The 22,765-nt window shown below is 43.1% G+C and overlaps 1 protein-coding gene and 1 long non-coding RNA gene across 10 annotated transcripts in view; one reads left to right on the forward strand and one right to left on the reverse strand.

Moving 5' to 3' along the window:
- The window catches only part of hoxb3a (homeobox B3a), a 55,227-nt gene extending 32,465 nt beyond the window's left edge, over positions 1 to 22,762 (forward strand). For 2 of the 9 annotated variants that reach the window (XM_062532780.1, XM_062532779.1), the window contains exons 3-5: positions 13,404 to 13,470; positions 19,234 to 19,816; positions 20,530 to 22,762. In XM_062532780.1, coding sequence (XP_062388764.1) covers positions 19,342 to 19,816; positions 20,530 to 21,287 — 1,233 coding nt within the window. In that variant the 5' untranslated portion in view covers positions 13,404 to 13,470; positions 19,234 to 19,341 and the 3' untranslated portion in view covers positions 21,288 to 22,762. Of the gene's footprint in view, positions 1 to 3,131; positions 3,335 to 7,564; positions 7,972 to 10,765; positions 11,311 to 11,345; positions 12,284 to 12,673; positions 12,684 to 13,403; positions 13,471 to 15,580; positions 16,464 to 19,233; positions 19,817 to 20,529 lie in introns of those variants that run through there. The other 7 variants (XM_062532784.1, XM_062532785.1, XM_062532783.1 and 4 more) reach the window with 7 other exon arrangements.
- The window catches only part of LOC134077277 (uncharacterized), an 87,955-nt gene that overhangs the window by 28,646 nt on the left and 36,544 nt on the right, over positions 1 to 22,765 (reverse strand). The window lies entirely within an intron of this gene.

The raw sequence follows: 22,765 nt of genomic DNA on the forward strand, positions 1-22,765 counted from the left end.
CCTGGTGGCCTGGCCCGAAGTGTGTGTGTGCGCGCTGTTGCCTGTTTTAGCTCACACACTGCTAATTGCGAAACAAATAGTCCTGTGCGCGCGGCTGAATTATTATTGTGCAAAGCCGAGGAGCGGAGGTCAGCGCCGCGCAGTCAGTACAGATATATGACCAGCACACGCGAGCTCCGCGCGCCAGGGCTAGACTGTCTTTTTTTTTTCTTTTTTTTCAAAAAGGGACACATATTAAGTAAAGGAGATACTAAATGTTACCACAGGCACTATCTCCCACCCCACTCCATACTACATTGTTATTAACACATTACTCGTCTTTGCGATGATATTTCTATGGTAGGCCTACATCAGAAAAATAATGGTGTAACGAGTATTTTTTTTAAATGCCAACAGTAGTAGGCTATCTTAAGTTGTAGTCTATAGCCTTTCAAAATCTTTTAATGGCTAACTTAATTTCAGTGCAGCAGACGCACAATTGTGATTGTGGTCATGCCCTATCAATAATTAACTTGCTAAAAAGACAGAGTGAGATTCGACAATGCCAGCACAGAGAGAGAGAAAAAACTCACTGAATAGATAAATAGTCATTTATTGATCAAATAGATAGCACGTTTAATTGAGCATTTTAAATGTATTTGTTCAATATTTTAGAGATAGAGCAGCTTGCTAATACTATAGGCAATAGCCCACTAGGCTAATCCTTCGGCGATTTATGCTACCAAAATACAGGGCTAATTGTTTATGAAATATAGACAACAATGTTTTCAAAGTGCATGTCAGCTGAGATGAAAAAAGAAAGAAGAACGGCAAGGAATTACTTTTCTTTCTGCACTGCAAAGGGGGAACAAATCAGTTGCCTACATACAGCTAAATATTAAACATTGGTCAGTTGTGACCCAGCTGTTACAAAAAAATGCTACTAATGTTAGGTGAGGACACACACTCTTTTGCTGTTTTCCCGTGGAGGGAGCGCGTCTCTTTCAGAATATATTTCAAATCGGACTACGCGCGCCCTGCCGGGTTTGACAGATTTACGGTCCACAATAAAAGAAGAGATGTTCGGCCCGTAAATCATTCTCCATTCGCCTGTGTAAACCAAGCCTTCAGCAAAGGGTTATGTTTACAGCGACTCTGTTCAAAAGCAATTTACACTGACTGTTCATTTATTATTATGATTATTATTATTATTATTATTATGATTATTATTATTATTAGGTAACTTATTTTAGAATTAGTAGCCTAATAAGCTTTTAGCTTTTTTTGGAAGTAGCAGTAGCTGTAGCTACATTAACCATATAACATAATGACAGCTGTTGTAGAGGGAATGTCATCATGTCGATTTGGAAATGAACATTTTTCCGCGTCATTGTTGTATTTTCATTCTCAGTACATATTGTGTACGTATTATGCCTATGTAAAATATCCCATGCAATATTTCCCATATGTTTACCACTCATTCCTGCAAATATGTAAGAAGATGTAGTGTTTTCGTGACTCTAAACCATCAATTTTGTAATGACTTGAATTGAACAGTTGAACACTGTTGGTAATTACTAGGCCTACTGTATTTATGTAATGAATATCATTCTCAGCTATTAATGTTTGGCTAGTCTGATTGATTAAAATGACATAGGCATTCCACGTTTTGATCCCACGAAATTTTGAACCGCGGGTCTCTATATGACAGTAAACACACAGTACACACAATAATAAGTATAGGCATTTCAAGGGCGCATGTCACCCAATCCAAAATCCTATCCAATGACCTTACATGAGGTTTGTCTGCATGTACACGAGATATGTTTAACGAATGATTGAAATATTTACAATTTCACTATTACCAATGGCACCTATTCCCATTGCGCTTTCGGTCCAAACATTATGGATCATTCAACGCCTTGATAGGACCAGTGCGATGTTGGTTTCAGTTGCAAACAAAGCTTATCGTAGCTTATCCTAGTGCTGTTGGCTTTTCCCCAGAATATTTAGTGTAATTGCGTTTGATAGTGATTACTTTTTGTGGGATGAAAGTGAGTCTTGTTTTCCCCTCCTCCTTGTTATCTCCCCCTAAGCTGTTTTGCTTCTGTTTACGTGAAAGAGAGGGAGAAAGGGAAAGCCAAGGCAATGTAGAAGTCTCTGAGATTTCGAAGCACACCAAGTCGAGCTATTGTTTGACCTTCAGGAGAGTCTTCAGTCGACTCGTTGCTTCTACACAGCCCCAGGTCCATTGTTCTGCTCTGTTATAGTCTACCCAGCGAGGCTGTGCCTCAGTGTAGGAAAAAAAACTATTGTTGCTAAGAGCTCACGGCGGGGTCTCTGCTAAACTCACCCCTTTTATTTGCCGCGTGCTACCTGTCTAAAAACCCATCTCTCTCGGTCCCCCGTGAAAATGAACTGCCTTTTGCTATGGGCTATAACCATCATTTAGAGTCCAGAAGAAGATAGTGGTCACAGTGCACTCTGAGATAGGACCAAACGCATCAGAAGGGCACGCGTAAAATCTTACATATCTTTTTTAAAAAACTGTAACATCATGCATGACTACAAAGGAGCCAGTATAGTATTGGTGTTTATTCAACTTTCCGTAATCGAGTGATGTTAACACGAACCGGAGTCCAGCAGTGTTTTAGTGCAGAAAATGACTACATAGTTTCAATTGCTTTGCAAACTTTAATTCAATTAGAGGCATAGAAAAGACAAGATGACATTACACTGAGCACGAAGCGAAAACAAGATGAAAACCTTTACAAGACTTGCACTTGCTAAGACAACAGTAGCAAACTGTGGAAGTAATATTTAGATATCATAAAAGCTGTATCGAAACTATACAGGTCTAGGTCTATGTCTAAAATATAGACATAAGAAAGCAAAATAGATATTCAAGTTTATCTTAGTTCGAGTTCGTTCAGTACGTGGTTATGACACTACTAATACTTACCATAACTGCCAATACATAAGTTATTTCGCCACCAGCTTCAGGTCGGAAAACGGTGATGTATCATTTTATTTTCTTATACATTTATGTTCGAAGAAATCAAGTTAAAAGCGAGTGTCTGTACCGCTGAGGTAGAGTGGTCCCGCGAGCTTGCAAGGAGAGTCACCCCCATCCCCCTCGTGGTCACGTGATTCATTAAATAATTAATGCAGTGGTTGCAGAATAGATATGTATTCGTCAGGAATATCGCAGACATGGTCTCCCTGTGTCTGACGTGAAATTCAACTGTCCTTTTAAAAACAAGCCCTATAGCGGAGGAAAAAAAGAGAGGCACAGACACACGCGGAGGCTGCAATAAAACAAAATTGGACGGGAGCACCTCAGCGTGTGGACATTGTGAGTATAGCGGAAACGGGGGACGCCACTTCCATGCGCGTACATTGCTGCAACGTTCCGGGCTTGCCCGAGTCCATGAATTATTTGCCGTTTGTGATATTGTGGTAAATATGTCAGAAAATATTCATCTTGCCATACCTTGTCATCGTGCATGCACGTCTCAAACCCCATCCCATTGTTTGACTTCGGTTGTGGAAACAGGACTGATATTACATGTCATAGATTTGCACTTGTGCTCCATTGATATCATGCTGTATATTTTCTTTTTTAAAGCGGTAAAGGATTCTCACTGTCCCCCATCCCATCTCTCTCCCTTCCGCAGCATGTCCCTCTCCTCTTTTCATTCAGCTACTTCGCTTGATTTATAGTGATTTGTGTGTCAGTGGCAGCGGGGCTGCCATTGTGTGTTTGTGAGGGAGTTGTGTTGTTTATGACCGTCTCTGCGATAAATCATTTCGCTGGGAAAATGATGAGCGAGCGATGATACACGGGAATGAGGAAGAGATCCCTGGCTCCTCGCTACTTGCCGGCCCTCTTGCCATACTCCGTAGCGGGTGAAACCCTCCTTTTTCTTCCCATTCTCGACCTCGAGTTGATTATCGCGGGAGATTTACATGCAATGGCTCCGAAGCTAATATAAAGGCTAAGGAGCTGCAGGTCTTGAGTTACTGCATATACAATTACCAATTAAGGGAAGATTTGTTTAAATTTGCCAAAACGGGAACGCCTCGCCGCCATGTAAATCTCATAAAAGCGCCAGAGCCCGCCCGGAGATTTATAGCCAGAGGTTACATACCTGGGTTGTAACTCTTTTTGCGACACAGGAGGAAAAACTTAATTGGAAGGCAACCTTAGTAGAAGAGGCTTCAGAGGAACGTTGCTGAACAGTTAACTAAAACGACCAACTGACTTTCAATACGCTCAGTCCAGGAGGGATTAACTGATTTTGTGCTGAGATAATCGAAGATATGCATTTTTTGGTCTGTTTCTTCCAGATCCGTGGGAAACTTGTAACAGACCCGAATGAAACTCGACGTTACCAGAAACAATAGAGATATTCCTAAACCTCGTCGTATAGCTTTCATGCCAGCCGTTTTATATTTTATTCCAACAGGCGTAGGTATTAACTATATGCAGGACTTTTGTAGAAAAAAAGGTCATAAATAACCCAAACCGGGTGCTCAAGCACCCTCAGTCTAATTTATCCAGCTCATTGTGGAGCCTTTGCTACCTGAGAGGAGGGGGAGGTTTACAAAACGTGAGGCTCCAAGAGTGGTAAATCTAGTTTATGACGCGTTAATGTTATTTTGGCTAGGCGGCAATATTTGTACGGTACGGTGATGCTATAGTGGGCATTACCTTTCTAGACAACACAATAAGAGGAGAGGCGTAGCTTTTATAGTTATTCATTTTATTCTTAATTTTCTCTCAAAAACAAGGCATTGTAACATAATACCAATAGCCTACAATACTAGAGATGTAAGTGTGTTGCTATAACTAATACTCTGTCTAATATAGATAACCATTTCAAATAACATTTGTGTGAATCTCACATAATGACAAGTATTATTTCGCGTGGTTGCCTCCTGCTCTTCCTCTCCACCTTGGTAGTGTAAACCTTTGTGTAGCAAAATTAGAAGAACTCTGTGGATCCCATCAAATATTAATGGGAGCAGCAGCGAGGGGCAGCACTTTCAAAATGTATAATTCCAGCGGCGCTTCTCGTAGCCCGGCGCTGTGTCAAAAACAATATCCAAGCTCATTTCGGTGGACACGCAGGGGGAGAGGAGAGAAGACATTTTCGCGCAGGACATCACTCGAGCTCACTAAAACCGCCTCATATCTGATTTCACAATTCAATGACAGTGGTGAGTGGAATGAATGATTCAAAACGCCATCATAAGACAGGCCGTTGGATTTTCACAGAGAGGCAGTAGCCCATATCAGCCCTGAACACAAGGCTAAAGTATCACTCAGCAGGCTACTGTTTCATTAATATATAATATCAGAATTATTTGTTGCGTTTAAATGCCTTTACATCGTTATAGGCTATATAACTAAAGATGCAATACATACAACCAGCGAATTTGCATTCACCAAGCAAAAATGAAATGTGGTTGTGCATAGAATGATATGAATGGGAAAATGCTCTTCACATTTAAAATAAATTAACACCCTTATTCGGCATAAAAGATCAAAAGTTCTCTAAACGCTGGCTATAGACTGTTCAACACAAAGTAATCATTGAATAGGTTCTATAATTAAAACCGTGCCTTGGTTAAAGTGGCCTACGTCTGCTACCGTTTCTGTGGGTATGGGGGGTGGGGGGTCTTGTTTGTTTGTCGTTTAAATGTTAGACAACAGTGTAGTAATCCCACGCTCTAGAGAGGAGACAATGTAAACTAATCTTCCCACCCCATTGGAACTATACGTATGGCAGCCATATTGTATGGTTGTAAATGTCCACAACTAAAGCGTGGACCCTACAAAGAACTGTGCAAAACGGTATTTCGATTCTTTAGAATTGGTTGCTCTCATTCAAGCCGACCATCTCAGACTAAGAGTGTAAGCGAGCACAGTTTGCATGCTTGGTAAAATGAGTATTTATTATTAAAATGATCATAATTCAAAACCTCTTAAATATGCAGGCAAAATTACATGAATAGGTTTTGAAATAAAATGCACACACACACACACACACACACACACACACACACACTGTGTGTGTGTGAACAGTGAAATGAACAGTCGAGGAGACCTCGCATAGTTCTCATATGTTGGGCCTATTGTCTCTATCAACGTAGCAGGCAAGTTTTGTGCATGGTGATAGTAGGCTAATAGTACATGCTTTCGAATAAAACAGTATTCTTTGTAATGACGTAGTCACGTTTTGAGAAAAGGCACAAAAGCAGTCAACCATCGGAAAAAGCCTTAAATATCTACAGTATGTTGGACGCATAATGGTTCTCCAATGGAGAATACAAAGCACTGTGGAGATACAGAATGTTTAACCCAAAGGCAAAATCCGTATTAATGGCTGGGTGTATAAGAGTGAAAGCATTAGATTTGTCCATATACATAGCATATGCTTTGCTTTAATCGGAATTTATACCGAAATATCTGAGTATTCCTCTAAACATCCACATCCCTGATATCTTGGCAACCATTTTTTCTGTAATTGGGGTGGTAAAAGTGTAAAGACCTGTCTCTAAGTGTCTGTGTCCCCCTGCAGAGGAGGGCAGGGGGCCGGTTTGCCAGGTGTTCCCCTGCCTCGTAATGCAGGAATGATTACCAGTTTGGAAATAAATCAATACGAAACCTCACGCTAATTTATAACGGTCTGAGAGAGCAGCGATTGAAAGCGCATGAAAAATGACCGGCGAAAAGGTATCCAGCGACTGCGCGGAGGGTTTTCACCGGGTTGAGGAGCATGGAGAGCAGCGATAAGAGCATCGAGCCGGAAATGTACGGGAGAACGAGTAGCTTTTTATGTGCGATGCCTAAGAATAGCCCGGATACTATCATTGCACTTCTGAATCGCTATAATTGAACTCTAGACGCTGTATCTCCTTTCTGCCCGCTTTTGTTAGTGTGTGTGTGTGTGTGTGTGTGTGTGTGTGTGTGTGTGTGTGTGTGTGTGTGTGTGTGTGTGTGTGTGTGTGTGTGTGTGTGTGTGTGTGTGTGAAAGACAGAAAGAGAACCAGAGAAAAAGGGCACTCGTGGGGATCTTGTTGCGTGGGTAGACTACATATGTACACACAAAAGACTAATTTGCAAACAAAGTCAAGTAGGTTTGAACATTCAAAGGATAGCGATAATATTGCCAAATAGTGCCAAAAAATTAGTTTAGCAGTAAATCCGTTTAAATTCTCAGCTCCAGTTTCGGAATGAGGTTATCTAGGCTATTATTCTTTTCTTGTGCGTAAAATATGTTTTTCTAGTGTTATTCGCAGACTAATAGGACTGTCGAAAACATTATAAAGAGAACAGGAATTTGTCAGGAAATGGACTGCTATCGGAATGAGGTTGACCGCGTTCACCCTTGTAGAAGCCCGCAGGTTGTAATGGCCATATGGCCCATGTGTCGGCCACGGAGCCGTGTAGTTCCCTATTGGATAGACGAACCCCGCTGCCTTCTCCACCCTGTGTGTCCTGTCAGTCCACTGGTTCACCGTGTCAATCCTCTTTGCTCCACGCTAGCAGCGAGAGACAGAAAAAGAGTTAGAGGGTAGAGGTGGAATCTTTCGCCTGTTGGCAACTGCTGAGCCCGGTGAATCACACGCCGAGGTCGGAGCGTGGAATTCAGGGGAGCAAAAGCCGCGTTTTCGGAGGCGTTCGGACAGGTCCTCTGCCCGTCGTAGTGCTCCAACGTGTGTGCGCGCGTGTCTTAGTACGTAAATCTTTCGCAATTGTCAAGATGGGCTTGTGGATTCAAAACGCGTTACTGCTGTTGTTTTTAGTTGATTTTCGTGGAGATCAGCAAACAACCATGCCAACTGTAGCATACCGTGAAAATTAGTGCGTCCAAGGTAACAGAGAAACAAACAAAGCAAGTATTCCATGCGCGTCTTGAACATAAAGTCCCTAAACACGCGCCTGTCCATTTTTACGGGACCGAGAGGAGTGCTGGAAGTCAGGTAAGGCTTGCAGGATTCGACTGACGCCGGGTGCCTGGACTCTTCTTTGAGTCCAAAGCAGTTCTGCAGACAAGTCATTAATTATCCGTTGTGTGACCGAGGCAGGAGCCATCCTTGGGTGTGCCCAAGCTCGCAAACTTTTTTGTCTTTCTAGAACCGAAGACAGATGCCCTCAAATAGGTAACCAAAGCGGCGGAAGGTGTAGCTTACTCATTTCCCTTCTATCTCTCCCTTAACTCATTGTGTTTTCCTCCCTCCTCTGTGAACCTCCTGGATTCCTTTTCAGTTATCTTCTTTTGAGTTCTGTCTGTCCAATCCGCCTAAAGTTTTAGGAGACGACACAAGTAAGTTAGCCTTGAGTGTAAACCTGCTGGGTGAGTTGAACTCAGTGAATGGATCTTGCAGCTAGGGTGTAAAAAGAAGACGCATGTGTCCATGATTTATGATCCCGACAACGGATTGCTTACTCTAGCACCTCTCAATTTGGAATCGCGCGTTTTTGTCCCAGTCTGCGCTGCAGGAATCCCAAAAATACAAGGCTGATGATAACCTCACATTTGGCATTTATTTGTGCTGTTTGTGTCCAAACAAACCCAAAACAAGGCACCACAGTAGTATAAAGTAATGGCAGTTATCGCAGACCCCCCTACCCCCCCCCCCCCCCCCCCCCCCCCCTCCTTGGGACGTTTATGTTGAATTATTATCTCCCCCAAAGTTTTGCTGGGTCATGCTGCGTAGCACATGTAAACACACTTGGAGATTTCCTCTATAACTCTGAAGATCACACACGTGGAAGTGGGGTTATTATTATTTAATTATTATTATTTTTTTTGCATGTGTTAGATTAAATTACACCCTCATCATCTCCCGCTATGGCATTGAACATAGAGGCCATAACCTTGATAGAATGTGGAACACATCGAAGAGGCCATGTAAGCTACTCAGACGTTAACATGACCAACTGCGTTGGACCCAGAAAATAGTTCAGTGACGTTAAGAGCAATGATGCCCCACTGTGTTGATATTTCACAATACTTTAAATAGAAGTATTTCAATATAGTCTAAATAGACGTGCACCTGCATTTTTCATAGGTTTTACGGTAGTTCAACAAGTGTTATGTTAATCTTATTCTCGTGTCGAGATGAAGTCACCAAACTGCAGATGCACCTGGAACAGCCGCTGCCCTCAATCACTTTTACTTAAACCTTCTGCCACATGTAACCTAAGTGGTATCACAGCATCACGAGGATTAGAGCCAAGCCTAGCCCGTAGCTTGGGTGAGTATCAACATGCTTTGGAGCAGAAAACTCCTTTTGTTGCCAAATTGCAGGTCAGGTCCCACTCGCAAGCGTTCGCCAGGCCCACCGAATGGTATGGAGTATTTCGAAGGCTCACAATATGGGACAAAATGGCCTGAATTAATTCCTGCCCACGTGCTGTCTAAAATGTAGTTAGCCTCCAACAAATGCAAAAGTGACCCAGCGGTTTACGCGTCACAGAGAACGGCCTTGAATCAAACCACAAAACTCTTAAGTGGCTATCATTTAATCGATTTGATCATACATCACTGACATTGGGCCTAGCACCGGGGGAAAGTGAAAGTGAAGGTGCGTGTGCAAGACGACAGTATCTGACAGTGTTTGCATGGAGCACAGTTTATTCATACTATGCTCCGGTCTCAACAATTACATCCCTGGGGCACTTTACATTATTAGCTGTTGTTGTGACAATGCTACTGTAAATATTATACACCACACTGTTTAGGAGGTTGTGCTGCATGTCTAAGAATGGACATTCATTTCTTCAACAAAGCAATTTCGTATTAAGTGTTTGGGCATAACCAATATATAATTATAATATATATGTTTTCTATATGTATACTCATATAGCAACGACACAGCTTCTGATGACTAACACAGCCTATTTGTCTTATCTTATTTGATGAGGCTAGCAGTTTTCAGGTCCCGAGTGCAGGGCCCATAGTGACCCCCCCTCCTCCCCATCTCACTTCAGACTGTGCCTCCTTTGAAAGGCAGTTAAAGATTACCCCTTCGAGACCCTAATGTCAAGTAAAAATTAACTTGGCTCACCAAAAAAACTGACTGTGAGCATTCTCATTGTTTAGAACTGGGCTATGCTCATCGTCTGGGGAGACGGTTGTAGACCTCCACATCTTAAGGATCCACGCATGTAGATGAGAGAACTGGAGACTGATTTTGCTGCTCCTCGCCATGCTCTAACAAACCATTGCATGCGGGTGACAGGAAAGAAAAACAGCTACAGCTGATATCTTGCAGTCAGCGTGGTCAACTAAAATTATTTTCACCATCACTAATTTTTATTGCTGTTACAAGAGGCTACAACTGGAGTGTTCGGTGATGCTGCGTCACTAACTCTAAAAATACAATAACAACACAGGTACCACAATTCCACCTCCAGGAAATATGCGTTGACTCCTGTGTGCTGACTGGCGACTCCACTGGGATCGATACTGCCATAACGCGCAGGTCAGGCGGGCTCAAATGAGAGTTTAATTGTAATCCGGAGATCTTTAGTAGAAGGCTATCTGCGTGGGTGTAAAAAACCAAGCCCCCTGCTCTCTCACTCGCTAGCGAGCAAAGAACCCCCCCCCCCCCCCCCCCCCTTATCGCCCAGAGATTGGATGCAGAGGCCTCGCGTATCCACCGCTCTAGCTCTCAAGTCCTTGGTGTTGAAAGTCCCATGTCATCCGCCAGAATGGGAGAGAAAAGAAGATATATTGTGCCTCTGCTCGTTTAAAACAATCCACTGGTCGCCATTTGGGGCTTGCCCGTCGTTCAAGCTCATTACGTTTCAACGCATTGGAATTCTACAAATGGACCTGATGAAAGCGCACCTTCACAGAGATAGCGGGAGAAAATAGGCCATTTTTGGAGGGTGGTGCCTCCAGAATTAGGGCAAAAGTTGAAGTGGCAACAAATCTCTGGAAAAAAAGCTGAAAAAAAAACGGCCTTATTTTTATATGAAAGATCAAATCAGGTTAGAGTAACTGAATTAGTTCTAAACGATAGAGTTTTGACGTATGCGTGTCACGTGAGCGGATCATTCAGAGTATTATTCTGGATTTGGTGAGGGGCCTGCTGGACTCACTGGCTGTGGTTCTCTCAGGCTCTGACTTTGCTGTTCCCAACCGCCTGGTAATTAGACAGCAAATGGGATAAGGTCGGCGTTTCGCTGACTTCCAGAAGGCACCATGCGGGCTCTTTGAAAGCCTGGGACGACAGGGCCGGGATTAATTCATAAATATAAGACATTACAAGGGGATTCCAAAGTACTTCCGTTGATTGATCATTAATCTGGTGAGTTATTGCTCCTCGACGCAAAAGGTCACACTGCAAACCCAGTACCAATCTGTCAAAGCGCGACACAGCCACGCCGTGCGCCTCTCCCTGTTTATTCCTCGTGTTTCTGACTGCCTGCTCGTGTTTACATGGAGCATGCAACGGTTTTTGAAAATTATGTCACAAGGAGAGGGGTTTCATGGGGTACGGTTGAGCATGGGCGCTGGTAGGCACCGTTAGAAACAAGGCAGGGCGCATGACGACTATCCTAACGGAGTGATGTGATAACGGCAGCACTACAGAATGAAGAGAGAGAGAGAGATAGAGATAGAGGGAATAGGAGAGAGACAAAAAAACCCTCGACAATAAAGTTGGGGTAAAAAAAAAAAAAAAAACAGTTTGTTATGTGCCCAGGGCTCTGTCTCTGTGTGTGCGTCCATGTGTATTGGATGTGCAGTGGGATTCGGCTATCGCAGTGTTCATATTGAAAATCTCGAGCAGGCAAACATTCCCAGTTCCCTAATGCCTGTGCATCCACTTAATATGCATTTTGATAAATTATGCAGGAGCGCCTTTGTTGCAAACCCTGCAGAAATCAGGCGGCCAAATCCCACTGTTGTTCTTCTCGGTTCCTTCGATACCCTGCCCGCTAAACGACGCTTTTCGGTGGATATTCGTTGCATCGAGGAAAAGCTAGCCCTGATTTGTCTTGAATTTCGTTACTCCCTGGCTCCCTTTCTCCCCGTTTTTCCCACTAAAATTGGCTCATCAGCTCTTCTGCTAAGAGCTGCCTCCTCCCTTTGTTCTGAGAGCTCAGCGTGGCTAGCGGCGGGGGCTGGAGCACCCTTCACTTTGTAGGTAACTTTAGGTTAGTCCAGTTAGGCTCCGGGTCGCCGACGAGCTATCGGTACCGAAAATCTTTCAAAAACTACCCGCGTGGCGTTCAAAACAAGGCCGGGGCGACAGGGATGGACGCGAGCCAACGCCGTGCGTGAGTGCGGGGATGCAATAAATAACTTTATAGCGCTATAGGCCGCAGAGTCGGGGAGGTCGGGGAATCCTCGTTTTGATTTATGTGTTTGGGGTAGCTGTCACGAGCCGGCGAACGGGAGCGTCCAACGTTTTTATTCCACTTTTAATAAGCGCTACTATGCACACCAGCAAGGCCATTTGATTTCATTTCGACTTGGGCCTTCTCTACTGTATATGGCCATTTTCGGTCCACTTTTGCTTCCTTCTGGGATTAGGGCAGCATATGCCTGGGCTTTGGTTTTATTTTTTCCAGAATGATGCCTCTGTTATTTTATGGCTTTCTCTGGGATTGCTGCTCGGCGTTTACTTTCGTTCATTTTCTATTTGTTTCGTTTAAAGGTTTCCTATTGGGAGAATTTGTGAGTTACTATTTAACATTTCATAATATAATTATTACCATAATTACTATTATTAATAATAACAATAATAACAACAATAATAATAACAATTATTATTGTTATTATGATTAATATGCATTATGCGATTTATCCATTCAGGCTAATGGCCATTATATTTTTTCATGGTCTGTGAACGAACAAAAAAAAAAACATCGAAATAATCGGCTATGTTAATCCAGTTAGTTCAATTAGGCAGTAGCATTAGTCTTTGAGTTAGTTCCACTGTTTGTAGAGGCTCCAGAAATATTTTAATGCGAAACAAAGCCGTAGAATGTGGACTGTTAAGTCATATGGGGAAATGTAGGTCACCGAATGAAAAATTTCATCGCATTTCCGAAACAGTTCAATCACTAGCCAAACAGCAGAGCAGATGCATCTCAGTACCAGCAGTCAGACTCGAAACGCGGATTAATCAGAAATATGATATGTAACTCAATAAACGATCAAAATCAATATCGAGAAGGGTGGCTTTTGCGCTGCTTTCGGTGATTTTTTCGATGGCCTCGCGTTTCTTCCCGTATATTCCGAGAATAATTTAAGGTTAACGATGTCTGTCACCCTTGGCCCAATCTCAGATTGCTTTTGTGTTCGATTTGTCTACAAGAGGTCGTATGCACTGTATTGGATTTTCGGCGACCTTCTTTGATTGCATCTTTCTCTCTTTTTTCCCTTGCCTTCCAGTTCCTACCTATAATCTGGAAGCTGCATTCTCGCATAAAATCAAGTGGTGATAAAGGACATTATATCGGTAAGTACACCAGCCTTTTACGTCTGACTTTTTGATTCATATATTTTGCTAACATACTGCAGGAGTGCGGTGGGTGATGTGACTCCAATGTGTTAGTGCACCATTGCTGTTGAATTGATTTGAACTGTATGATGGCCTTGCATTGATAGCTCACATGTGATAATGTTGACCCAGGAGAGGTAAATATGAGGACATGACTTTTATTGAAGCGATTGGGAACGATGAACGAAAAAATGATGGTCCATAATAGCTTTACAATCCTTTTTTATTTGATCAAAATCATTTCATAATATACGAGCAATGCATGCACTTGAACATATTGCACTGGCCTATTTGATAAGATATTTTGGTTGTTGAGTCCATGGCGAGATTTCCATCTTTTAACTGCTATTTGCAGATCTCTGTTACCATAGGCTTCTCATTATTATTGCAGAAAAACAAAAACATATTGTACAGCTTTTGTTAAAGACCTCTTATGATATTATCTTCATGTACACACAATACATTTGCTTTTATGCTTTGCGGGTTATTGTCGTGACTTCTGTATGCTATTGTATGATTTTAAACTACTGTAATGGTTGATGGCCCATGGTCAGATAGTCCTATGTAATGCTTGGATGTAACCTATAGCCTGCAGTGTAGCCCCGACATTCGAGAATATCCACTAATGAGAAGTTGAATAATCGAGCAGTAGCCTATATAATGATTCTTCATTTGCCTTCATATGCATAACCAAGGGATGTACAGCGATGACTTAGCCTACTGTTATTTTAACACACGTTACCCATTTCAAATGCAGACACAAAACATGAAATCTAGATGATCGAAAGCAAAGCTTATATATTCCACCATTTCAACAAACAGCACAAACAGCATACAGCCAAACAGTGCAGCATCACATGAAAACAGCAAAAGGCTTAAATTCCTCCCAACTAATCCATCATTTGGCAAAACATATAAGTGTTTTCACCTCCCTGTGATGTTTTAGAACATATGCTGTTTCCTGGCACAACATATTTGCGTTTTTTTGGAGTTCTCCACCCCTGCAAGGTATATCCTTTCTGTTAACTTCTTTTTAAAAGGGAAATACCAGTCCTCTGTCATCCTTTAAAATCGCTAAAATATTGTTCAACAACACTCTTCTCTCAAGGTTCAGAGAGCTGTACTCCAAAATTCATTTTGAACATTTCGATTTCACCACAACTTAGCTCCATTGGTGTAGTGGGTGGTTAAAATCTAAATGTGCTGATTCAAAAGACGTTCATCTCTTCCAGCTCGTTTGAGTTAATTAGTAATCTTTCAGGTTGCTGATTTAATCCGTTTAGCAATAGTTGCAAAAATGAGGAACAATGCTGCCTAGGAGAAAGTTGCAGACACCTACATTTTTGTCCCACGTCTTCCTCCTACACCGTTTGGACTCACTCTTTTCAAGTAACTACACCGAATGCATCTTTTTAAAGTTCCTTGTTTACAGCTGCCGTGGGTGATAGTCGTCATAAATCTTACGCAGGCAAAAAAAGATGGGTGTAGTGTCTTGAATAATAAGAATAGAGAGAGAAAAGGAGAGGGAGACATGGTGAGAGAGCAAGAGCGTAAAGATAGGGAGTGTGAGGAGAGAGAGAGAGAGAGAGAGAGAGAGAGAGAGAGAGAGAGAGAGAGAGAGAGAGAGAGAGGGAGAGAGAGAGAGAGGGAGGAAGAGTGATAGAGAGAAAAAATGGTGAGAGACAGTGAGGAGAGAAAATGTCTCCAAAACACCTTCATATTTTCTTTTCCATTTTGGTCTCGCGCCGGCTTTCTTCCTCGTTTCCTTCTCGTCTTTTCTTTCTTGTTTTTCAATGTTGATTTAATTTTTTTGTCCCACGCTTGTCGAAGTTCCCATATGCCGAGAAAACACAGGAAGTGCCCTCTTGAATTTTTAACATGGACTCGCTATCGAAGTTTTTGCAAAGACTTCTGTGGCATTGACTCGTCCTAGCTGTTAAATATCACACATTATCTCTCCTTTTTCCTTTTTACTGATTTGTTTTCACCCCTCCCTCGTTCCCCAGTCCGCCTGTTGTCTGTTCTCCTGTTCTGTCACCCCTCCCCACCCTTTCTCATTTTTGCGCATTAGTTATTACTAGTTGGGTGTGTTGGGGGCCATGTGATGAAATATTAACAATACAGATAGAATGCTGTTTCTGCCCCGAGCCAAGTAGGAGCCAGCGCTGGAGACGCACTTCCTGGTAATTCAATATAGACTAGTGGAGTGAGGGAGAAAAACGGCGCTTCTTTCGTGTACTAAACAATATTAGCATAGCCTAGACACCTAACTGGGAGACAAGTGAATAAAAAAGTCCTGGCGCTGGATCTTTGCTCGTAGGCCCAGATCCTGTCCCACTCGGCTGCAATTAGCATAATTTCTCACTGGTGACGCTGTTAGATGGGGATTAACTCCCGCGCCTGGCGCTCCAAGCATGCCCCGTTATTTCCAAATAGCTGCAAAGGCCTTGTGTTGACAACACAATAACACGCTAAAAGGATAAGGGAGAGACGGGACTGGAATCGGCACAATAACAGCCACAAATAAACGGGCAAAAATGCGACGGGGATACGTGACAGCGAAGCGGAGCTCTGGTCGGATTATGATGTTAAGGTTTGCGCCGTGAGATAGAGAAAGGGGGAAATCTGAGGCCATTGTTATCAGCGAGCAGGGCGTACCAGTCGACGGGGCGGCCAGGAGCTGAGCTGCCTGTCCATTCGCAGCGCCCCTCGCATACCTCAGATCTTTCATGCCAGACCGTCTCCCCCCTTCCCAAGCCGAGGGGATCCGTCCAGGAGCGCCCGGACTAAGGCGCGGGGCAGCCGTCCACGAGACACCGGCATCATACGCTCGCTCGCTGCGAATATCAAGACAGGAAAGGGACGGAGGGATCCCGTTTTTATTGATTGCACCGTGGCTGAATGTGAAAAATATATGATGCCTGCCCGTGCTTCCCTCTTCAGAGGCTAAGGTAAGCTGGTCTGAAATAGGCTATCAGTTTGTGAATGGCGGAGTGTGTGTCCCAGTGATTTATGACCATATGACTCCAATCGCGGTTCAAGAAGAGTTCACAATGCTTTAAGCTTCCTTCCACGCAGCAACCCCCTCGTTTCCCCTCTGAATCCCTATCCAATGGATTCTTTTTTTCTGCCTCTTATTTGTTTGTAAAGCAACGGGGGAATCATTTTTGGAGATATCTGATTTCTTGGGCTTTGATGCTCGGGTTAGGGTTCGCGTTTATTTTCAAGCCCGGGGCTGAGGTAGCTTTAATGCTATTGAGCGACGTTGCTACGCTACTCTCCATTTCTCTCCGATTTGTCACCATTTGTCCAAACGTTTGCGATTGACACTTGGCTGTTATTTCGTTTGATATCGAATTCGCGCAGCAGGGGCCTGCTACGTTGAAATAAAGGCGATTCACAACCAACCAATGTGAATATGTGTTGGCCAGAGACCTAGGTTGTGGGCTATTCAGTTATTGTTTTGATTCTACCTCGGTGTGCTATTGGTAGCTCAACCTATGTGCAAATGCTGCTTACTCTGTGCTAAGCAAGGTTCCAGTAGGCTGTGTATGTTTTATTCGTTTTTAAACGAGCTTGCCACTCAGACATATGCCCATCTTCTCCTTGTTGTTGTTGTTGACGTTCAGGGGTTCGTCTGCTCCTTCTACGTCTGCCGCGGACTCCATAATTGTATTAGGAACGAATCTATAGGAAAGTTAGTTATTGCGTTACCGTAACAAGCAGGCCAAGACATTACGTGTCCCATTTAATGGAACCGCGATATGATTTAATATCTATTATTCCTGCTGTGTTTCTCCCTTTACCTCTCTCACTCACTCACCCTAGCTCTCTCTCTCTCTCCCTTGAACAATTCCTTGGAGTAAATAATTAGGATTCCGCCCGTCCACTGGAAAGATAAATGAGCGACATTTGTGACGTGTTGAGAGTTGATGCCCAAAAGCTGTAGCTCGGATTCCCAGTCAAGCAGATAGGCTACACACAGCTGCCATTAAATTTATTCCTTTACTCTTTTTACAATATTATTCATTGAAAGTGAAACATGCATCTTTATCTTTTTAAGGCCCAATCGTCAGTGACCAGTTAGCTGTGTAACGACATTGACGGCACTGAGAAGGGAATAATTTACCCACCTTTAGATTTTGTCTGAGGATTAATATTGTGTGCTATATATGTGTGAACTAGCAGAGCTATCCTCTGGCTTTTGCAGTCATGTAGAAATAGTTATTTCTTCAGATTATTTTGAAAAAAGGAAGGGGATAAGATATAGGCTATATTTTCGAGGCAAAGAAGCGTTCACTTTGCATTGTAAAATGACTCAGTTTTGAGAGCTTATTTCTTTTGTGCCAGGTCTTAAAACAAGATTACGAAATGCTAGGGCACCAAATATAGCATTATTGAGCATGAATATAAATGTAGCATTATTGACTCCTAGGTTATTAATGATTATTTTATCAAACGACAATAAACTGGACAAGTACTAAAAACGGACAACAATAGAAAATAGAATTTGGTAAATAGCCTCATTGTAAATGGCCTAATTGTTATTGCCAGCTGATCACAGACATACTATTTTTAACTGAATTAAAAGTGTAACCTTTTATACTGTTAAGGTAATGTTGTAACACGTTGTTTATGGGGCTGTCGCTGCAAATGAAAGGCAAGTGTTTGTTAGTTATAGCAGCAGCCTTTTTAGCGTCTTTTATCACAAATTCTGGAAGAGCTGGAGGTGGTCGAGTGGTTCATAGGTTAACGTCGTCCTCTCTGTCAGTGCAAACCTCATGAATCAAACCTACTCAAAGCTTCCAGGGACCCTCTTCCATTTTGTTTTGACGGAGGCCCACAAACAAAGTTCACCACAGAGACATTGGTGCCGGTTTTTCTGGTTTTTAATGTTGTCCAAATACATTTCAGTGTAACCGGAGAAAACCTGAAGGAAATGCTCTTTAAGTTACATATGCACTTACTCGTCTGAACTGCAGCACTAGCACAGAGAATGTATTACAAAGAAGTTGTAGAAACATCTTCGACGATTGTCTGATAAATAATTGATTGGTTACACGCACTCAAATTAGGCAGCCATTATTTTTTATAGGCTCTAGTTAGGTGCTAAGCTATAGTAGCCAAGCCTAATATTTATTAAATTGAAATTAACGATATTATAGCAATATAATGATGGTATGTACACCATTATCAATCTGGTGTAGACAGTAGGCAACATATAAATAGTTAATAGCCTAGTATATGGTCTAGCATTAATAGTCATTCAGCAATATCAACCAATACACTAAATTATTAATGATGCCGTGCTCATTCAATCGGATTGCTCTCATAAGGACATGCCGACAACAAGAAAGACAACAGAACGGTGGTTATATTAAGTTTAATGACATAAAAAGACATAGCAACGACAAATCCAAATGATTATTCCTCAGAAACTACACATGAATCCACGTGAAGTAATGGCACAACACACAAATTATTCATTAATTTGCTTAATTTAATGGATTAACATAAAGACTGAACTTTCTTAAGTATAAGATAATGTGTTAGGCGGTGTTTATGTTTGTGTGGGGAGGGCGAAAGAGCGCAGAGTATAAGCTGACATAGCATCTGCAACTCGCCTTGTGGGAAGGCTCAATTCATGTCATGGCGCCTTTCATGGAGTAAGATGGATTTATCCAGAGCCTCTCTTATTATGTGATTCTTATAACCTTTCAGGTCAGCTTCCAAGAGGCCGTTGGAAAGAGACCGTCACGTGACACCTGGTGCCAATGTTCTTCCAGAAGGTCGTCAGGACCCTGGTAGCCGGTAACACGACTTTTGGAAATGCAGAAAACGACCTACTACGACAACTCGACGCTTTATGGAGGTTATTCGTATCAAGGGGCCAATGGCTTCGGCTATGATGCCCCTCAACCGGCCTTCCAGTCCTCAGCACACCTCGATGGCGACTATCAGAGGTCTGCCTGCTCGCTGCAGTCTCTTGGCAACAACGCCAATCAGCAGCACACCAAGACGAAGGAGCTAAACGGGAGCTGCATGCGCCCCAGTGTACCACCTGAGCACCACCCGCCCCCCCAGGTCTCCCCTCCCCAGAACCCCGTCAACTCCTCCACCTCTACCACAGCGCAGCAGCCGGCCAGCAGTGGAGGCAACGGTGGGGGAGCAGCTAAAAGCACCCCCAAGTCGTCCTCTCTGCCCCCGAATCCAACCATCAGCAAGCACATATTCCCGTGGATGAAAGAGTCGAGGCAGAACACCAAGCAAAAAAACAGCTCTCCCAGTGCAAGTTCAGCTAACGGTGTGTGCCAATCCCCCCCCCCCCCCCCCTTCCCCCGCATCTCCCCCACCTGCCTCCTTGTGCTGTAGACAGATGTTAGCCAAGTCTTATTAGCCTGAGAACAGAGACAAAAGAGGGTGTACCAGACATTCACCATTTCAATCATTGTCTGTGGAAAAAGATCCCGTTATTTATACAGTGAAAAACCAAGAGTGTTACGCCCTCTTGATGAGCATTTGAAAATAAACGAATTACGGAACGCCCAGGATTACGCAGGGATTTGAATTTATCTCTTTTAATCTGAAAGGACGATAATCGCACTGAGATTGTACATATCTTGAGATAAGCGCCCTGGCTCATTTCATTTGACGAATGTCAAGAAGCGTTCGTATGATTAGGTAACAGACAAATGCACCTTGCTTTGCAGTCAAACATACAGGCTTTCCGAAATTATTTTGAGTTTATGCTATTGGGTAATACTCCAAACTACCAATGATGACAGTGAAAGTGGTCTTCATATCACCCCAACACCATTCTGGCCGTGGGCTTTGGAAATAATACAATTTACATACACCGAGTCATGTTGGGGCTCTCATCGCTTAATAAATGCCAAAGTTATGAAGTGTTGACAACTAATATCAGGGGGATAAGTTGCGTTGCCTGCTTTATTAGAGAAAGATGCATTCAATTTACCCGTGTAGTAATTATGTTTTATTTCATTCCCACCCCTGCAGAGAGCAGCGGCGGTGAAAAAAGCCCCCCGGGTTCGGCCGCCTCCAAGAGAGCGCGCACCGCGTACACGAGCGCACAGCTCGTGGAGCTGGAGAAGGAGTTCCACTTCAACCGTTACCTTTGCCGACCACGCCGCGTGGAGATGGCGAACCTGCTCAACCTCAGCGAGCGGCAGATCAAAATTTGGTTCCAGAACCGGCGTATGAAGTACAAGAAAGATCAGAAATCGAAAGGCATGGGCTCTTCCTCTGGCGGACCGTCCCCCACCGGAAGCCCACCCCTCCCCATGCAGTCCTCTGCAGGCTTCATGAACTCCATGCACTCGATGGCAGGCAGCTATGACGCCCCCTCTCCGCCATCTTTCAATAAGCCCCATCAAAACGCGTATGCCATGTCTTCAGCCTACCAAAACCCCATGAAAAGCTGCCCCTCGCAACAAAAATATGCCAACACAGCGCCAGAGTACGACCCACACGGGCTACAGGGTAACAGCAGCTACGGAACTCCCAACATGCAGGGCAGTCCTGTGTACGTTGGAGGGAACTACGTAGATGGGATGCCCACCACCGGGCCATCCATGTACGGTCTCAATCACCTGCCACACCACCAGTCGGGCAACATGGACTACAACGGTGCCACGCAGATGTCAGCGAGCCAGCATCATGGACCGTGTGACCCCCATCCAACTTACACGGATCTGTCAGCTCACCATCCTTCTCAGGGTAGAATCCAGGAAGCACCCAAGTTAACGCATCTGTAGCAGGTTTGGAATAAGTGAATCGAATAAATAAAAAAAAAACACTAACCCATGGGACGATGCAATGGGGTTGGAAAAGATGATCCAGTGGTTTCTTGCGTGTTCATAGACCGTTGTATTGATGTTGTCTCTCCATCAAGTGTAAGACCATTTGTCATAATAGTTTACATTGGTGTTTATTTCACACAGATCCCCCTGTTCTACTGCGTGCCCAGTGAGGAATTGGTGAATATAATGATTAGGTGATATAATGGATGTGTTGTACGGAAAATTAACTACCGTGTGACCTCTTGTGACTCGCGTTGCATCACCGTAACTATTTGTGTACCTAGTCAGCATTAAAAAACCAATGCTGACGTCATGGCAGTCCACGCATAGTCTATGGATAGCCTAACTCCCCCAGTATGCAGAGCTAAGAAAGCAGTATGCTACATGGAATTGGTGCAGGCAAACCACTGGATTGTTTTGGTTCTCTTCCCTTTATTTCACATTACCTCTTTTTTGAAACGTCTCACTAACATGTTATTTTTTGAATCGGCTCTGGTTAAATAACAAATCACCAAGCGACTGTTTGCTGCTCGCTTAGGAAAAACAAAGTAGTGTACCTCCCTTTTGTACTGGGTTATAGGGTTATATGCTGTCCTGTAAAAGTTGTGCTACCAACTTCCATGGGCAATGCACCGAAAAGATATTGTTATTTGTTGTGTCATCGGAACAGGGTAAAAAAAAGAGTTGAGAACTTATGTAGTACACAGGCATACCCCCCCCCCCTCTTCCTCTCAACTCGGTGTAACCCCTCCCTCCCCCAACCACCCCCTCCAATCTTTAGGGTTCACTTACATTAGCCACCACTAATGCGAAAAGCCCACATTTTCTCATGTCTTGACTTAACGTGGAAACAGGGTATATTTGAACAAAATGCATGTCCGGGAAAGCAGAGAGCGGTAGACGGCTCAGTTTACGCTAATGCTCTCTTGGCTGGGCATCATTGTTGCACTTAGAGTTTACATTTTGATGGGTAAGGAAAAATAAATCTTATTTTGAAATGGAAGACCTCCAATCAGCGTCTTTCGGTATGTGTGTTCAAGTGAACATTCATAAATATATATTTATTTGTTATAGCCAGTTTAAATACATTCTTTTTCTATTATTTATCCCCCCATGTATTTATATCAAGAAAAAAATGTACTTTTTTAGTATTTACCTGTTATAAAGACGTTGTGTTCTTGTCATTGTAACAAATTAATTTTAGTTGTTGTATTTTAGAGACGAGTAGTTTATGTTACCCTTGTACATAAATTATGTCTTGACTTGTACAGGGGGCGAGGAAGCGGAATCAACCGTTCCTGCATAGTCGAGAATTAGACGAAGTATAGAACACTTTTTTGAGAACTTCTTTTGTCCTTTGTAGCTACTTTTCTTTCTCTTGGTAAGAGTTGTCTGTTGAGCAATTCTTTAATAAAATGTTATGTTATTCACTT

The sequence above is a fragment of the Sardina pilchardus genome, chromosome 3 (assembly GCF_963854185.1).
Source record: "Sardina pilchardus chromosome 3, fSarPil1.1, whole genome shotgun sequence".
Classification (NCBI taxonomy): Eukaryota; Metazoa; Chordata; class Actinopteri; order Clupeiformes; family Clupeidae; genus Sardina; species Sardina pilchardus.